This window comes from Caloenas nicobarica, chromosome 5, assembly GCF_036013445.1.
Source record: "Caloenas nicobarica isolate bCalNic1 chromosome 5, bCalNic1.hap1, whole genome shotgun sequence".
Classification (NCBI taxonomy): domain Eukaryota; kingdom Metazoa; phylum Chordata; class Aves; order Columbiformes; family Columbidae; genus Caloenas; species Caloenas nicobarica.
The window spans coordinates 40100282-40117850 of NC_088249.1; the positions used below are offsets into that span (position 1 = coordinate 40100282).

At 39.0% G+C, this 17569-nt stretch overlaps 1 protein-coding gene across 6 annotated transcripts in view; it reads right to left on the reverse strand.

Annotated features, from left to right (window-relative positions):
- Positions 1-17569, reverse strand: part of MGA (MAX dimerization protein MGA) — a 65092-nt gene that overhangs the window by 8436 nt on the left and 39087 nt on the right. For 3 of the 6 annotated variants that reach the window (XM_065635209.1, XM_065635204.1, XM_065635205.1), the window contains 7 exons: positions 16738-17367; positions 15840-16139; positions 12711-14410; positions 4705-4829; positions 3320-3371; positions 1459-1644; positions 639-750 (listed from right to left, as the gene is read on the reverse strand). In XM_065635209.1, coding sequence (XP_065491281.1) covers positions 639-750; positions 1459-1644; positions 3320-3371; positions 4705-4829; positions 12711-14410; positions 15840-16139; positions 16738-17367 — 3105 coding nt within the window. Of the gene's footprint in view, positions 1-638; positions 751-1458; positions 1645-3319; positions 3372-4704; positions 4830-6922; positions 6976-12710; positions 14411-15839; positions 16140-16737; positions 17368-17569 lie in introns of those variants that run through there. The other 3 variants (XM_065635207.1, XM_065635208.1, XM_065635210.1) reach the window with 3 other exon arrangements.

Here is a 17569-nt window from a genome sequence, read left to right on the forward strand (position 1 = left end):
GAATAATTTATGTTTTCTTTGTTCACACATATTTTGGCACTGGCTGAACATGTGTCACAGCTTTCCAACACCTCCAGACGAGACAGAAAAACACAATGGTTTTGTCTTGAAACACCTAGATGAGTAGCAGCTCAGAATATACTGCAATTTTGTTCTATGGACAGAGCTGCCACCTTCTAGATGCTACTAGCACTAGTTCTCAGAAAAGCAGTACAACGGTAGTTATTTGCAAAGCTGACCCAAGCAGTCAGAGGTTTTGGTCCTGATGGAAGACAGCTGTGTACACTTGTGAAGCACTGAGCAGAACTGCTGGTTCAGGAAGTGACCAGTGACAGAATGAAGTGATTTTTCCTCCACTAAAGCTCTCCAAACGCACAGGAACCCAAGCCTGTGTCTTGCAGCACAGAGATCATTCTACACTTTCTTTAGGCATAAAGGAAAACAAAAGCAGTTCTTAGCAGCATGATGAGTGTATCACTGAGTCAGAGCCTAGCAGGTCTTCCTTTGGCGTCAAGAGCCTAAATTTTACCTGAACTAATGACTCACCTGGATCCACAGAGGATTATTCCACTCACTCCCACTCTTAAAAACCTTTTATTTCATTATTCCAACCACTCTGTATCCAAAATCAGTCTCACCTGAAAGCGTTGATACTTTTCGAATCAAAACATCTTGTTTGCGTGTCAGTAAGTTCTTCTGTCCCATAAGTTTATCTGCCTGATCAGTCAATCCTTGGATTTCTTCATAGGCCTATAAAGGTGTCAGGAAACCGATTTATAAACCAACAACACACAAAATAATAATTTTCTTTCCCAGAAACCTTTACAAAATTTATTTAGACACTTTCATCATCTTGAGAAACTAGGACTCAGAGAAAGCACGTCAAGCACCATGCAATGCCAGCTTTCCCTAAATGTAAGCTGAAAAGTGATAAACATCTTGTTTGTCCTTCCTCCAAAGTTCAGCTATTTTAAAGAAAAAAACAAAACTTCAATCCCACAATTTCAAGGTACAGCTAATAAGCATAATTATGTATCTACAACTTATGTTTTGTTTCCTAACATTTACATCTTTACAATTAAGTTTTTCATGCCAAAAAATACTTAATGAAAAGCTATCTTCTCCTGCATTACAAAAAGTAAGCCTTCAGTGTACTTCAAAATTGCCTGATGTACACAGTAAACCACTAAAGAAGCAAGACATATCCTTCCATGGTTAAACTCACATAGAATACAACAAGGAGAAGGCCAACCTGAAAAAATGCATCTGTGTCATCAAGATTAAGCTTTTAGAAATACAGATTCTTTCAGATATTGTTTTATTCTAGAGAGTCCTATAAAGGTGACAGAAGTTCTCTATTCACAATATCACTGGGACTCACTCAATCAGTTCATATACTTTACTTAGTCTGTCCACATTGAATGATTCTCCTCCTCACTGGAACTTTAAGGTACTTACTTGCTTGAGAATGTAGCATTTGGAGACCTTGGGAAGGTTGTGTAACCTCAGAGCTCTCTTCAACTTTTCAAAGAGATCTCTCATTTCATTACGTCGCCGGCGTTCGTTTGCTGTGTGTGTCTGGCGGTAATGAGCAAAGGCTTCTGCCTCAGTCTTCAGCTTTCTGTTCCAGAATTGATGTTTCTGCTGGAGAAGTAACGGTATTGACCAGTTTAAATAAAAGAGGTAATGTAACAGCAAACGATGTTCGAAGGCATGCCTGATTTACAAGGTTTCTACAGACACCTGAGAATTTCATGTCATGCTGTTCTGCTATTACATCTTCATGAAAGTTCAGTGTCGGAAGCACACGCAATAAGCATGAAATGCTGACCAACAAGAAATAACCAACATAATCACATCAGTCCCAAAGGAAAAGATCATGAGCAGCCCCTTCTATTCATAAGCTTTTATTTTGTGCAATACAAGGCTACTTAGGTAAACCACAGGATTACATGTTTGAGCCAGTTTTTTGCTGTTGTTTGCTTATCCAAAAGGTCTACTAATGAATTAAATAATCACATCAAATGTAGGATGCTTGAATTTTAAACTAGTTTGATTTCTATTTTGTTTCATAGGTACACACAGGTTGGGGTCATGAGACATCGCAGGTAAGAATGTGAAAGACAGCATTCAAACTTATCACTCCAGACATCTACTAAGAAACAGAAAGTGTCAAAGACAGGCTCTGATTTGAATTTACTCAAGTTTCCAAAAAGGCTAACAGGCAATAAGCATAATCACTAATCTCTACAGATTTGTTATTTCATCATTACTCTTACAGGTTTTGTACAATTATGCTACTTATTTCATTATTAAATAGTATTAGTATAGTATTAGTACTAATGTGTTTTTTACATCATTTTAGGTCTGCTCCAAACCCCACTAAATCAGTGGAAAGACTCCTCAGGTCCAGTGATAATATTTTGGAGCCTGCTGGCCTTAAGAGGAGTCTGAAGACTGTCTCCTGAGATGCTCTTGACATTCATTTTGCCCTCCCTCACAGGCAGGCTGAGCACAGTAAAGCTGCAACTGCATCTGCACTTGTGTGGGCATTAAGTTCCTCTCAAGGAAGGGCCTCTTGCCATAACTTCAAGGGCAGAGAGAAGAATACCTGGACAAGGCAATGCAGGCAGAGCATCCTGGAACCCATCTCCATCTTGGGCAAAAGCATCCACACCAGTCTGCACTAATGTGTAAGACACACACCAGGCTCACAGCCCACCCCAAAGCCCCACTCCAGCCAGCAGGTAGATCTAGACCTGACATCAAGTACGTCACAGATGGTTACCATGGACAGCCAGTGAAACTGGGTTCGATCAAAGGCACCCTAAAATACAGCACAAGCTTCAGAAGGATTGCAATAAGCTCTGGTTTGAAATGATTCTGCATTATCTTTAAGTTGCCTAAATACACATTATTTAAAGTATTGTTTTCAGAAATGCTTTGCACAGTGCTGTGCCTATATAATCGTACATGTCTTCTTAGACACATGAAAACATTTCTCAGTTGTTCGTTAATGTGTGCTGTAAAAATTATTTATGCCAAGAACACAAAACCTAAGCAAATGTACTAATAAAAGGCAGATAATTCCTCCTGTACATAAAGCTGAATCTGAAACCCACTGATGCCAGTAGCAGTCCTTTTTCTTTAATGGCATTTGGACTGAGCCCCTTCCCCCCATATACACATTTACTTTCTTGCATTTAATCATAAATATATGGAAGGCAGATACATCACGTTGAGAGCTGCGCTTGAGATGAAATTTTATCTTTAAAATGGAAGTGTGATACCAAAAGGAAAGAGGAGAGCAAACATATACCTTCGTAGGTTTTTCTGATAAATTTTCATCCGAAGAATTACGAGCATGGTATCTGGAAGACAGGTAAAAAGTTTTTCCCAACACTACTCATCTCATGCACTCTATCCTCATTAATCCAACCGCTTAGAATTGCTCATTTTTATCCCTTGAAATTAACTCTTCCTTTTATAACTACATGAAAGCCAGACACTGTTGAGCTTTCTCAAAAAAAGTGAGGTCTATCTCCAGTGCCGTTGTCCTTGAAAAAATTGAGCTGTTCTGAAAGCTGAGAAAGTATCCCGTAGTGCAAAAGACAAAACTATCTCACTATGTGCCAAAGAGAATAAATTCAGCCCATGACTGTTAGCTGCAGAAAGTTGTTTGGTTTTGGTTGTTTTTTTTTTTTAAATTACATGTTGGTTCTTTTTTAAAATAACACAGATTCAATACAGATGACAGAGCAATCCCTCCCCCACCAACAGCAAGCAACCAAAATCCTCACATTCTTTACTATCCTAATATATAATAACAGCTTCCTCATATATCAGGAGCTTCAAGACAACAAAGAACAATACACATTTGAAGTAATTATATTTTACAAAATATGACATCTGTTTTTCTCTCTCACTGAAGGATCTTCATAATTTATAGCCAAGTCACCATTTACGGATAAAAGGTGAGCTGTATGTTTGAAGGAAAAAGAAATAGGAACTATAAGAGAGGTATATAATATGACCAAACAGATTTTTCAAAGTTTCTACAAAAAAATTCTTCACATAAAAAGAACTAACGGTGCAACACTCTCCATTCTTTTGTTTGGTGCAACGGAGAAATAGCCATGACTACCTTTCAATACCTCAAGTAAGCCATGTTTTTACTTTGCATTTTGTTATGAATGCAAGGGCAGCAACAATAACAAAACCAGAACAAAACAGAACAAAAAAAAGCACCAAGCTATCCAACCATGGCAGACTACATGTAAATAAGAAAACACTTTCTTTGCTGGGGCAATGGTCTCAAAGACAAAGCTTTCATTTACAGAATCAGAGACTCAGCCAATGACTGCTGCTTCTTAAAAATAAGAAGTCTACCAGCAAGAATAAACAAAGCTTGCAAAATCAAATTTAAAACCAAGATGACCCTACTCATATTCAGTTTGCAGGAAGGGAGGTGATTCACTCATAATAATTTTACATTACAACATCCCCATGAGAAAATTAATTAAAGGGGATAAAAAAGGCTAAGTCAGCTCCAATCTACCTCCTAGTTCTGACAGCCCCATCCTCACTGACACTGGGAAGTACCAGTGCCCAGGAAGGGCCTTGCTTTATCTTACCATCACGTTAAACCTGTTGTTTAGCTCATTAATAAAATACAAAACTGTAGTGCTCTCCAAGGATGCTTACTTCTGTTTGGAAGGTCGGATATTAGCAGCTGTGGCCTTCAGACGGGCAATGTTAATCTTCTCTGAAAGCTCCTCCACGGTCTCAATGTCCACCTGCTCGTCATCCTCACTGTATTCACACGCATCCTGGAACAGTTTTTGTTTTGTTTTTTAAAATGAGTATCTACTTCGCAATAGAGCTCAGGCCAAAACAGTTTCACTTCAGTCTCAAAAGAGGTTACATTATAACATTAAGAACCATTAAAGAATCAACATCTCCAGCTACGCTGGCCAATAAACACTGCTAAGCAGGTGGTTATTTTAACTGTCACCTCTAGGAATTCCTCCCACTAGCAACTCTGCAAAACAAATTTTGGTAAGGGTAAAACCCATCTCTGTCATTTCTGCTTTTACTATGGGTGAGATAAAAAACTTTCACATGGCAGAGCTTTCCTGCCTCCATTTTCAAATAAGATTAAACTGCCTTTACAACCTACTACTGTAGACTCTTACTAATTAACATTTTTTGGACTCAAGTTGTGACAGGTATGAGAGACTATTACCAATGTGATAACTGAGACAGCAACAGTCAGAACACCATAGAAACAGGCTTCTTTGGGTTATACAGCAAACTTCTTACACGATGAAGAGTATGATTTTGGCTCTTTCCATAATGCTGCCGAATAATTTTTTTAAAATACTTATGATATTCTGAAGAACACTTTTTCTCCACACTTGCCTCACCAAGAAAACCTGCTAACCATCTGTGAAGACAGAGATAGAGAATAACTGCAGTGTTGTAGCTGCTACGAGAGTTAAATATCAATCTCGTGGCAATTTGTAGTACCAGGTGATCCCACTACCCAACAAAACAAGCCTTATTCAAGCAATTTTTTGTATTACATTTTTTATTCAAGTTTTTCTATTATCATCTTTGGTCTGCTTACAGAATGCAGAACTCTTTCTCCTTGTTAAGAAATTTTAATGATACTTCCATTCTGTACTCTATTTCACACAGTTCCCTGAACTAACCCAATCTTGTCCTCCTCCTATTCTTCTCTTCTTTCCTTCCTTCTCTTTGTCCTTTGCTTTCTTTTTGAAAAGCTGCAATCTCATTCTTCTCTGAACTGAATACTTACCTGAAATTGATGCAAACAGTTAATGACAAAAAACACTTAAGTGCAGAACAGGGGGGGGAAAAAAAAAAAGGCAATGTGCTATACTGGATCAGTAAGTGGCATCTAATAAATGCTTTTTGTGGTACTGGCTATTTAAAGTTATTTGCAACTCATACTGCTGTATTAAGAAACTCTGATTAGAAAGGCGAAAGTGTTGCACTTACTCAGCTGACCACAGATTAGGTTATATACAGCACTATAACAAAAACAAGAGCAGCCTAAATTACCACACGAGCATAACTAACAAGTGGTTAAGGATGCACATTTGCCATCACCAATCATGAAATTTCCATGAAATTCTGTGAAATTTGCAGCTTTTTTGTTTTAAGGGATTCAATTTATAACTAGACTAATAATAACCTCATAACCTAATATTTGTTATAGTATTTGGCATCTTCATGCTGACTAAACACAAGCTTTCCTAAACAAAACAAACAAAAAAAGATGAACGCAACTCCAAACCCCACAACACACAGCAAGCCTATCTAAAATTCAAAGAAAAACATAAAAATCATCACCTTAGTTACTGACACCACAGAGTGACCACCATTGTGAATCACGCTGCCAGAGAAAATTATCAGTATTTTTAAACCTTTTGTAATACATCACCTCCTATGGCTTTGTTACAGAGGCTACAGAAGATGGAAAACAGAGCCAGTATGAAAAACTGAGCAAGTTTGCCCTCCTTTACTAAGGCTACACTGGGGATATAACCTTTGTGAAGTATAGCAATGTATACTTTGTAGCACTGTGGCCTCTAGTAAAGTACATCATGAGAGTTTGTGCATATATATATGAAAAAGGGCATATAAAGATATATGAGCATGTGTATATAGTACATATGTTTAAGTGTCTACATACATATACACACATATGCAATACTGCCTGTAGAATCTTCCAGTCTTTTAAGAATTAATCCATGCAGCACCCTCCCCCCTGTAAACCCTCTCTCAAATATTCTCAAGTCTTCCGTCACCTTCCATTCACATCCTGAGGGGTTCTACAAAGTGTTGGTAGTGTATATTCTGTGTAGAAAGAGGTATAAACTTCTAAACTACTCACTTGCAGAGAAGCTGACACCTCTTCCTGTACTATGAAGTATCGAGATATTACTGCTGAAATAAAGAAAAGTAATGCTCAGGTTATCAGCTATACCTGCTAAATCTGAACAAAAAGCATTCTTAGTTCTACAAGTTGCTATGCACACTCCCGTGTTACCTGCTATCTCTATACTTGTAAAAAGTCACATCTTTTGAAGACCAAGATCTTTCTTAGATGAGAAATTACTAGGCTTAGGGAACTCTCTCACTCTTTCTTTCAAAGATATGTTTAACACATGCTGACCTAAAGACACAATTATTCTCTGCCCCAGAAAGCAGCTCAGATCTCTAGAGAGTTCTGTATCTGGAAAGCAGATAAGTTAGTTATTCTACTTCTACTAACTTGTGGGATTTCTTGCAGCTTTCTGTCAGAGCACCTATGAATCTGTATCCCGCCACAACAGTTCTTGTTATGAGTATGAAGAGCACCATGGAGGTAAAACAAATTCTCATACGACTTTGGAAGTTATGGTGCTGGCACTGGCAGTAACTTAAGGAAGCACTGTTTCTCTGTGCATGAAAGCCCCTGAAATCCTCATTTGTTCCATCTTGTAAATATTCTCCCACAAAGCAAGACTTGTTAGCACCGGGACCGGGTAGAGCACAGAGAAAATAAATGGTCTTTAGCAAGGCAGCAGTGCACCACTTCAAACTCAACAGGCTGGTCAGAAGTGACATGTCACCATTGCTCCCCAAGACAGCAGAAGAACTGAAGTCAGGAAACACCATGTCCCAGAGAACTTGGTGAGGTCCAACCAAATACCGCTTGCAGTCCAGATCCAGAACACATACACAGGGGCTACTGAAATTGTGAACAAATTAAGACTACATTGCATTTCAGCATAGGAATTTCAACAACGTTCAAACACTACCTGTAAACAGTACACAGCTTTGTCTCATGTCTGTCAAGGGGCTCTAGAAGCTTACAGAAACTTAAGAAATCTTTAAGTTCTACTATGCAAAGTCTCACTTGAAGAATACCGTTTATGCAAACAGTCAGCAATTTTTCAACAACTTCTATTTACACTTGCTTTACTTGTTAAAGGCTTTGTCATGATCCAGTTTTAATGAACAGGAGACATTTTTTGGATGCATTTTTTTTAATCGAGTCATTTTGTTCTTAAGATAATGGATGCATCCAAGTTGCCTTTAAGTCAATTCTATATCTTCCCCATTGAAAAGCAGAGACTGACCCATTTGCACAAGGTAGAGAAAGGCAGGAAAAAAAAAAAAAACCCACAACAAAATATTTCCAAATTCTCTAGAAGTTCATAATTGCTATAGCAGGGTTCACAGAGTGAACTAGATGATCTACTAGAGGACCCAGAGTGCTGAAATGCCAAGAATTCCTCAGCTGAGGAGAAGAAGATAAGCTTGAACGTGAAATTGAAGTTTATGAACTGGTAATAGTGGAGGGAAGGGAAAGCAAAAGGAAAGAATTTGGAAGGTATCAAAATTTCACTATCTCGCTAGACACAGACCTTCTGTTGAGCTACAACAGGTGATGTAAACATGTAGCATAGCTGCTTCCAGAGCCTTTTTTTAATCCTCCCCAGGGACTAATGAGGCAAAGAAAAGCAACATAAAGCCAGAAAAAAAAATGGCTGAACAAAAATAATTCAAAGATACTATTTAAATTACACAACTACTGAATAGATACATGCCATTATGTTGAAAATACTACATGGGTGAGAGGTGCAGAGTTACATAATTTTAACTGGTCATATTTTATAACATGGTTGTATTTCTTTAAACATAGAGCACTTATTATTCTTGCCTGCTCTCCTGGGTCATCCATAAAACCTCCTTAATGTTGGAAGCCTCCTGACATTTTCCATTTTACACAGTATCACTGCTGTGATTCTACATACAAGAGATGCCTCCTGTTCTTCATTGGGCAGGACTACTCTGTCTAAACTACATTTGGACACCATTACACACTGCAGGGAAGGGGGACACGCAGAGTAGTTCAAAAGATGCTACAGCCCAAAGAGTGAGGAAAAAAAATCTCAGTAAATTAGCTTATTGTAGAAACGCTATCATGGTAAAGCTTTTGCATGCTGACAAGTTACATTGGGCTAACCAAAGGGTTGATAGTAATTATCCAGGTACAGCTGTTCTCTCAGTGGAACTTTCTACATGCTATCATACTAGACAAAAGTATTCAAAACCTGAGATGTGGCATCTTTTTCATGAAAGACGGGGAAAAAAATAGAAGTAAAACCTCTCCACTGGCCAACAAGAACTTCACATCTTTTAGTTTACAAATCCTGAATGGAGACACAGGTAAAACAAAAAAACATTACTTTTTCTCATTCTTACATCTAACAACAAAGGGAAAAATGCTTCAGAATGGTAAATCTTTCTTCTCTGAGTTCCTAAAACTAGGAAAAATACCACAATTTTGACATCATCAGAAGTCAGTCCGCTTAAGTTCTGCCATAAGAACAGCTATTGCTACATAAGTACTGCTGACTCATCACAGGCTGAACCCTATTCATAGCACAGCATGACTTCTTTGTTGGGGGGAAAAATTTAACATGCTTGTGGAAGCCCTACCTTTCTAGAATCAGTCTTTCCAAAGGTCTGGTAGCTACAGAACTTCTAAATGCCTCTGAGCTTGTAAAGATATAATACCTTAAGGAATGGACACACAAGAGGAGCAATCTGGCACTACAACAGAAGTTCCCAAGTTGCTACAGAAATGTCAGCATTTCTCCGCCTCTGCATTTCAAGACCTGTTTCTGAACACTCTCTTCTTACTTTTCTGTCTGTTCCTGGCAGCCTACATCCCTGTTGCTGGTTCCTGATGAGCAAAATGCCTGATGGCAGAGGGTTCCTCAGTGACAGTGTTGAGAAAGAAGGAGGGTAGGATGTCATTAGACATCATCCAAGCACATGCCTCATTTCTAAATCTGCCTTCTATGCTACAAAGTTTGCAGATTTCACACATGGTCTGTATGAAAAGCTTAGAACATGCAAGAGATTGTTAAAACTTAAATCATCGACAAAATATGTCACTTGCACTTTTTATTAAACTTACAATGTTATAATAATTCATTGTAGTTCCTTATGATTTTAGTGTTCAGCTCAGAAAAAGAACAATTGAAAAAACATGTTTTAACAATATTTTAAATAAAACAACTGGGCCAGACACAGAACCTCCATTTATACTAATAAGTTAAATGAGACCATGGGACTCTAATCTGTAGCATTAAAATACTAGAACAACACCTGGCACGTCTCTTTGGCTTAAGCCAACAATCACCCCTGTGAACAATTCACAAACACAGTCTGTGACTTAGCCCAGGCCAAGCAGTCATTCTCAACAGGAATTTTGTGTGCAATCATCATGCCTTGGAGATTTAAGAGTTTAACATCATGTCCCAGACCATCACACTTGCATTTGTTCAGATAACAGGTCCTGATCACAATTAATTTGCTTATATAGGTATTCACAGAGGTTTTATCCGTATCACCAGACCCAAGATGATTAATCCTCCTAAGCTTCTCTTGATGCAATTCAGGGTAGGAAATGCAAAAGGGCAAAGATAATGTCTCAGAAAGGTTCTCTCTTTTTGTTGAGTAGAGGAGGAGTCTACAAGAGTCTCCTAGGTCAAGTACACAAAGTCAGGACAACGTAAGAAGGTCAACTGAGGAGCATCGATATGCAAAACTAAGAACAATTAAGTCATTACTGCAATGAGAACCGGTATGGAGAAATGTACTAAAAAACAGTAACAGCTACCACAGGTAAGTAACAATCCATCCTGACTCTCGGTGGAGTTTTCTGGGGGTTTTAATGGCTATTTTCTGAGTAATCAAATTCAGTCCATATTCCAAACTAGTAGTGAAAGAGCTGTCGTTAGTACTTCCACTAAACAAAAGTACTAGTGGTCATGCGTGTACTCTTTGCTTGTTTCCACTAGCTTAATGAAACAAATAAACGCCCTCTAGTAGTCTGTTTATATGACCTGACTTCATCCAGTCTGACAAACAATACCAGCACAGCCTGTCATGTAAGCACTATACTGATAAAAAAGTGAAAAATAACGGACTTACATTTAAAACCGAATTCCCCATTAGGCATTGACATGCTAACTTAACTTTCAGGTAGCACAGACTCACAAACTAAGAACTCACCTGAATTCCAGACAGGTTTCTACAGCCCTCTGAGATCTCATTCCTCAGCTTTACTGCTCTAGAACCAAAGCTAGCTTACTGGTGCTTGTGTGAGCTTACAGTGAACACATAACCTAACGTGGCTTACCAAATCATATTAGTCAAAACCTGCATAGCAAGCTTCTTCCAAAACAAACATCTCTTACAATCTCTAATAATTATTTTTCTCTTCATCATCCTTTGCAGGACAAGAGAAGATACACCTTTATCAACCCTGATAACAGGCTACTCTGTGACCTAGACATTATATCACCTGTTGGCTCACCAACAGATTCCTAAAACTACCTTGTTTGGAAAGTTTATCTGGCATCAGGCATTAATTAACTGTGGTTCTCAAAACTTGATGATTCAACTCTGCTGAACTCATTGAAGGATACAGAAGTTATCAAACTGTCATCGTCTTACTCAAGACAAGACAGCAACAGCTGCATTTTCAGCTTTTAAGAACTTCCAAAAATTGTATCTCCTTTCAGTTTCCTCACCTTCACACAGTTGAGAAGCTGTCATCTTGCCTGAGAACACCAAGCTGGAATATGAATTGATCAGTCAATTTTTCTGGAAGCTAAACAGATTCTCTAAAAGCCATGGTTGCTGACTTAATTACCGAGTTCCTCTGCACATGGTTACAAGAAAAATAAGTTTAATTTGGTTTTCAACTGCAAAAGGATTACAATAAACACAAAAGGGCTAAAAGAGCTACATACTTTCAAATTTCTGAAGACCCTAACATAATCTCTCCTATTTTTGTTTGTTCTTCAGTTCTTCTCCAGATTAACCTCCCTCTTTGCGCTTCTATCTCATCCTAAGAAAAGGCTACTTCACTTCTTATTTCCATTTGACTGACCCACAAAACCACAACTTCATAAATTTTAAGTAACAGTGCACTCTTTCTTAAGTCACTGATATATATAAAGTGCATTAAGGAGTTACACACAGGATTGTTTTCTTCTGATTTTGTGGTGAAATTCTATTGGAATTAAAATCTAAATGTATCTTAACTATACTAACCACTATATTTTACCCTTATTCTGTGACTACTGGAACAATTTGTTTTCTATCAAATACGGAAGGAGAGCTTTCACACACTACTTTAATATATTTCTGAATTTCAATAGGAATTCAAGGAAAGCTTCAAACATTCCTCCCAGAAATAAATGTTAATTAAGAGCTACAAAAATTACGTAGAAGGAAGCAGCTTAACATAACAGAAATACTAGTCATATTACAAGGAACCAAATTGCTTGAGTAAATACTGGAGGAAGACAACACGCAATGGTTCTATCACAGCTTGCTCAATGTAACTCCTGTTATCTGAAAAATGGACAATTTCTAAAAAGCCACTACAGTGCTACATATAAAAAAGCCACTTGGAACTCTGATCTAGATTTTCTAAAGAAACTGAAGTCCAGAACACAAACATCACACTGTATCTTTCAAATCCATGGGTTGTCACATGTTAATTGGTCAATTTAAAAAAACAACAACAAAAAAACCAAACAAGCAACCAACCAAAAAAACACCCAACAACAACAAAAACAAAACCCCTTAATAAATAGTTAAATGCTTACCACTTTTTCAACATCTACTTCTTCTTCACTTGGGAAATCAGAAGTACCATCCAGCATTTCATCAGCAGAATCATCAGTTTTTTCATCATCTTCATCATCATCTTCCTCTTCTTCCTCTTCTATATCATCAGCAGTTATATCAATAGTGGGCATGTAGCCCTTTTTGTCATCCCTGGCTTCCTGCACCATCTGTTCTGGTGACAGGAGGTCACTTTTCTCAGATGTATCAGCTTTGTTATCCGCCTCGCTTTTATTTTCTAAAGCAGGTACAATGCTAGATATTTTGCTCCAAGAACTGTTGATATGTGTTACAATATCCTGACCTGTTTTCATTTCTTCCTGAGAATCAAAAGCATCTTGTTCTTTGTTGTTACTGCCCTCCTGCCTAGGTATGTCTGCTTTGCCTTCCTCGGTACTGACCGCATGCTCTTCTCCTGAAGCATTATCCTGCTCTTTTGTAGAACTGATTTCAGACCTACTTCCTTTTTCCTTTCTTATGCTTTCTGCTTCTCTGGAGCCCTTGCACTCTTTCCTTTCTTTATCTGGCTGCAAGGCATCACCCTGGCATTCTTGTTTGATATGAGACAGGTCAGTCCCTCTCTGTTCCTCCTTTTTCTCCAGCTGCGTATCTTGCTCTTGTTGACTCCGTGACTGCCCAGAACTTGCCTTGCTGTCCTTCTTCATCTGTGTCAGTGTATCTCCTTCCTGCTCTTTTACTGGTTTCTCTTCCTGTTGAGCATGTATTTTTCCCTTCCCATGGTTCTTCAACTGTGCAGTCTCCTGATTGAGGCTCTGTGGATGTGTGTTATCCAGAGGAGCAACCAGAGAGTGATCTGATGACCCACAAACAGTTTCAGGGTTAGCTGAAGCAGCCTCCACTACAGTTTCGGAACTGACAGAATACTCTTTCTCCTCAGCGGCCCCTTTTCCTTCTTCCTCATCATTTGGCTTCTCACTGATGTATGAATGGTCAGATGATACAACATCTGCAGAAACATCATGCTGAGAAGAGCAGCTCTCATCACAAGAACTGTCTAGCACCTTTGAGTCCTTCTCCACCATCTCTAATGTAGTGGAATTTCTATCAGATGCAACTGTGCCAGATGCTGACTCCTCAATGTTATTTGACTGGTTAACCAACAACTCATTTTCTTCTTCTTTCCTATCTGACACTGTGACCTCAGACTCTATAACTTCAATGTCACCTGAGCCTGAAGTTTTCCCATTCTCCTTCTGCTGGGCAGCACTCGAATCCTCTTTCTTGCAGATCTTCCTGTAATCCTTCTTCATCTGAAGAGATGCAAAATGGTGAAGAATGGAGTTTGGCACAGTCTTCTGTCCTGGGAGCTGTAGTAAAGCAAAACTACCAGATTGCAAAGGTATGAGATTAGCAGTGGTAGCTGGCAGACCACCGGAGCCGCAGGTTATTTTGGAGTCGGAGGCTGTCAGATTTGTCACAGTGCTAGCAGCAGGAGGAGAGATCCTCAGAGTCAGAGTGCCTCCCTGTGACACAAAACTTGTCACTGAAGGAAGAAGAGAGGTTGGTTGAGTGGCCAGGTTAGATGTAGAGGACAACTTGGGTACTGCAGTCTGTATAGCTGAATTTGTGGCAGGAGACATGGAAGACACAGAAGAAGGGGGAGACACAGGTGACTCAGGAGGTTTAGAAGGTGCAGGCAACCGGATTCCTACAACAGATCCTGTGAGAAAAACAAAACATCAACTAATACTTCCTCAAAGCAATTTTTTTTCTTTTATTTTTAGTATTTGATGCTGTACCAGAAGCAGCCAGCATTCTCAAGGGTCGCAATGTAATCAGCTATTTCACCACAAGGTCTCAGTAAAAGAGCTGGTACTGCATAAAGGCATATAAACGGTTGAATTTTTATATGGAAACACCCCAATAAAATACATGAGGTGGCTACTCTAAAATGAACAGATTTAATGGAAAGTGCTAGCATTAAATGTTTAGTTGAAGTCCTTTGCATTTTACTTTCCTATTTATTAGAAAAAGGAAAATGGAGACTAAAAAAACCAACAAAACTATATATAAATCTTTTTTTTTGCCCTCAGAAAAAGACTTCCACAAACAAAAACCATGACAAGTTTGCATGATTGTACCACAATCTTCTTCACCCTAATAAACTCTTCTGTGGCGTTTCAGAACTCCGTAAAACAAGGAGGAAAAATACCAACACTGGCAACTATTTTCTCCTGTACAGCAAAAGCCCCAAACCAGAAAGAAATTCAATGAACTTTCTGACTGATTCTTTACCATACCTCATGCTCAAATCTGAGCTAAGGCACAGGATTATTTTCTCTCTTCCCTACAGTTTTGTTATCTACTGTGTTTGATCTCCCCTCCCTCTTTTCAATACCGCTCTTCCTCCCTCTGCTTAAGATGCTACTGTATAAAGGGAGAACAGAAGAAAAATCCTACTGGAAAGCACACATGCATTATAAGTATATTTTGTTTATAAACATGTTTTATTTACAAATATGTACAACAGTATGCTCAAACACCCTACTTATCTTCTGTCAGATACCTGCAATTTCTAACTTTTCCAACCCCGCCTTCAACTATGCAGTAGAGAAACAGCTGAAAATCAAACTTATTTTTCTTTTCACACTCTAAGGAGGAAAAAACCCAGCAAATTTGTACTGCAGTGTGACATTTGATCTGAACATCTGCTGTGAAAGCACTAACTAACCTGCAAACCAAACAAAAACAGAGCAGCACATTCAAAGAGACACAGATAACAGCTCATTCTTTTTAAGAGAATCTCCAACAAGAATTATTTTTTAATCACAAAATCAACAGCATTTCTTTTAAGTTCTGACAGCACAATGGACATGGCTCACACAGAGGCCATTTTACTTACTGCACAGAACTCTCAAATTTTGGTGACTACGTTATTAACTGCACATTCTGTATTTTAGACACGTGGTATTTGAGTTGCATTACATCTGAGTAATTATGCTATGTTCTTCAACCACTCACACAGACCCACATTAGACTCTGTTGAAATACTTCCACGAGGGAAAAGGAGCATCACAGAAACACGTATTACATTGTTAGTTTCTGGGTAACACACAGGTCAGTCAAGAAAGAAACACTGGACTCCATACCTGGATTGCGGAACATCACTGGCTGCACGCTGGGCTGGGCACCTGCAGCTCGGAACTGCTGCAGAGGGACAAGCTGAATTATCTGCCCATTAGGATGTCTGAAGAGGTTCACACCACCAGGGCTCCTGAGAGGCTGAAGGATCATCCTCTGCCTCTGAGCAAGCTGTGTGTTGTTTAGTGGTCGCAAAGCAGGAGATGTCTGATGCACTGGAATCAGCAACAATCGAGGTCCTACACGTTTCTCTGTTCCAGGAGACATCTGCTGGGGAGTCGTACTTGGAGCTTGTGGAGTAGCATCTTCTGAAACATTTTAAGTTATATAAAAAACAGTTTAAGAGAACAACCTGCAAATCAGGCATTTGCTAATGAAAACAAGCACAAATATTTTTGAAACAACTGGATCCCTTTAAATTTGTTTGAAAGTATTTTCTTCTCTTTTAATTCACAGAACACATATAAAACCAACCAGGTCAGAACAGTCATCTTCATGCATTTCCATTGACATTTCTCAGCCATGACTCAGATGACTACCATGTTAACAATGAGAGAGCAACTCCATACCTACTTACTGGACTCTAGGCCAACCATGAAATTCTAGCAGTCACAGCAGTAACTGTGCTACACATTTCTACTGGCTAAGAAAGGGTGAGACTTCCAGCTCATTTCATAGCAGTCACTGACCAGATAGCTACATTTTTATCCTCCTCTACCAGATCAGGTTGGAATAAAACAAACAACTTGAGATTACATTTCTTATCCTATTTTGGAAAGAAGGGAGAGGCAAGTTAATCTACATTTAAATTGGGTTCTATAGTTGGAGACTATATTACAGTTATGATGGAGGCAGAATAAAAAAAAGAAACGTTTGCAGTAATAGCCCAAAGCATCTAAGCCTTACCTCTCTTTGGATTCAGTGAAGGACTTGAATTAACTCCTGATAGTATAATCGGAACAGAGGCAGCAGTGGAAGTTGGTGTGGTCACCACAGATGTAGCTGTTGCAGTTGTTGTTAGTACAACTGTAGCTGTAGATGTTGTGACAACAGGACAAGTAACAGTTGGTATTGTTACTACAGTTTTAGGGAGTGACGTGGTTGCTACTGGTGCAACAATCCCCACTGCTTTTGTTATGTTCACAGGGGCAGCAGGGGTGGTGGATGAGGCAATAGTACAGGTGTTGATTCCAGGTGTTGAAGGAGCAACTGTGACTGTAATCACAGGAGAGCAGGCAGGTTCATTAGCTCTTATTGGGCCAGGAGCGGTCACAGCAGATGCTGCCACACGGGTACTTTCCACAGTAACTGGAGGAGTGGTGGTGGCTGTAGTGATGCCAGGAGAGACCGTGCATTGAACTGGAGAAGGCCTTGACGGAACCACGGGAGCGACAACCATTATTGGCGTAGGCTTGATACTGAACTTCTGTGGCTTTGACAGAGGCTGGCGTGCGCCCGGCCGAGGAATCTGCTGTAGAGCTCCAGCTTTGTTTATCACAAACTGTGTGAACACACCACCAGGTGAGGGTCGGGCAGCTGCAAATAAAAACTTGCAGGTCAAAATTTTAATACATTTCCTCTTTGCCTTTCATGAGATGCAAGAATTGTAATTTCAACTTGAATTTGAGCCTTCATTTTCTTTGTACCTTATAATTAAACTGAAACCTCTATGGCAGTCCTGAACATGCCTTACATATTAGAAATATCCCTGCTTTGTTCTACTTCTATAGTTTTTTGT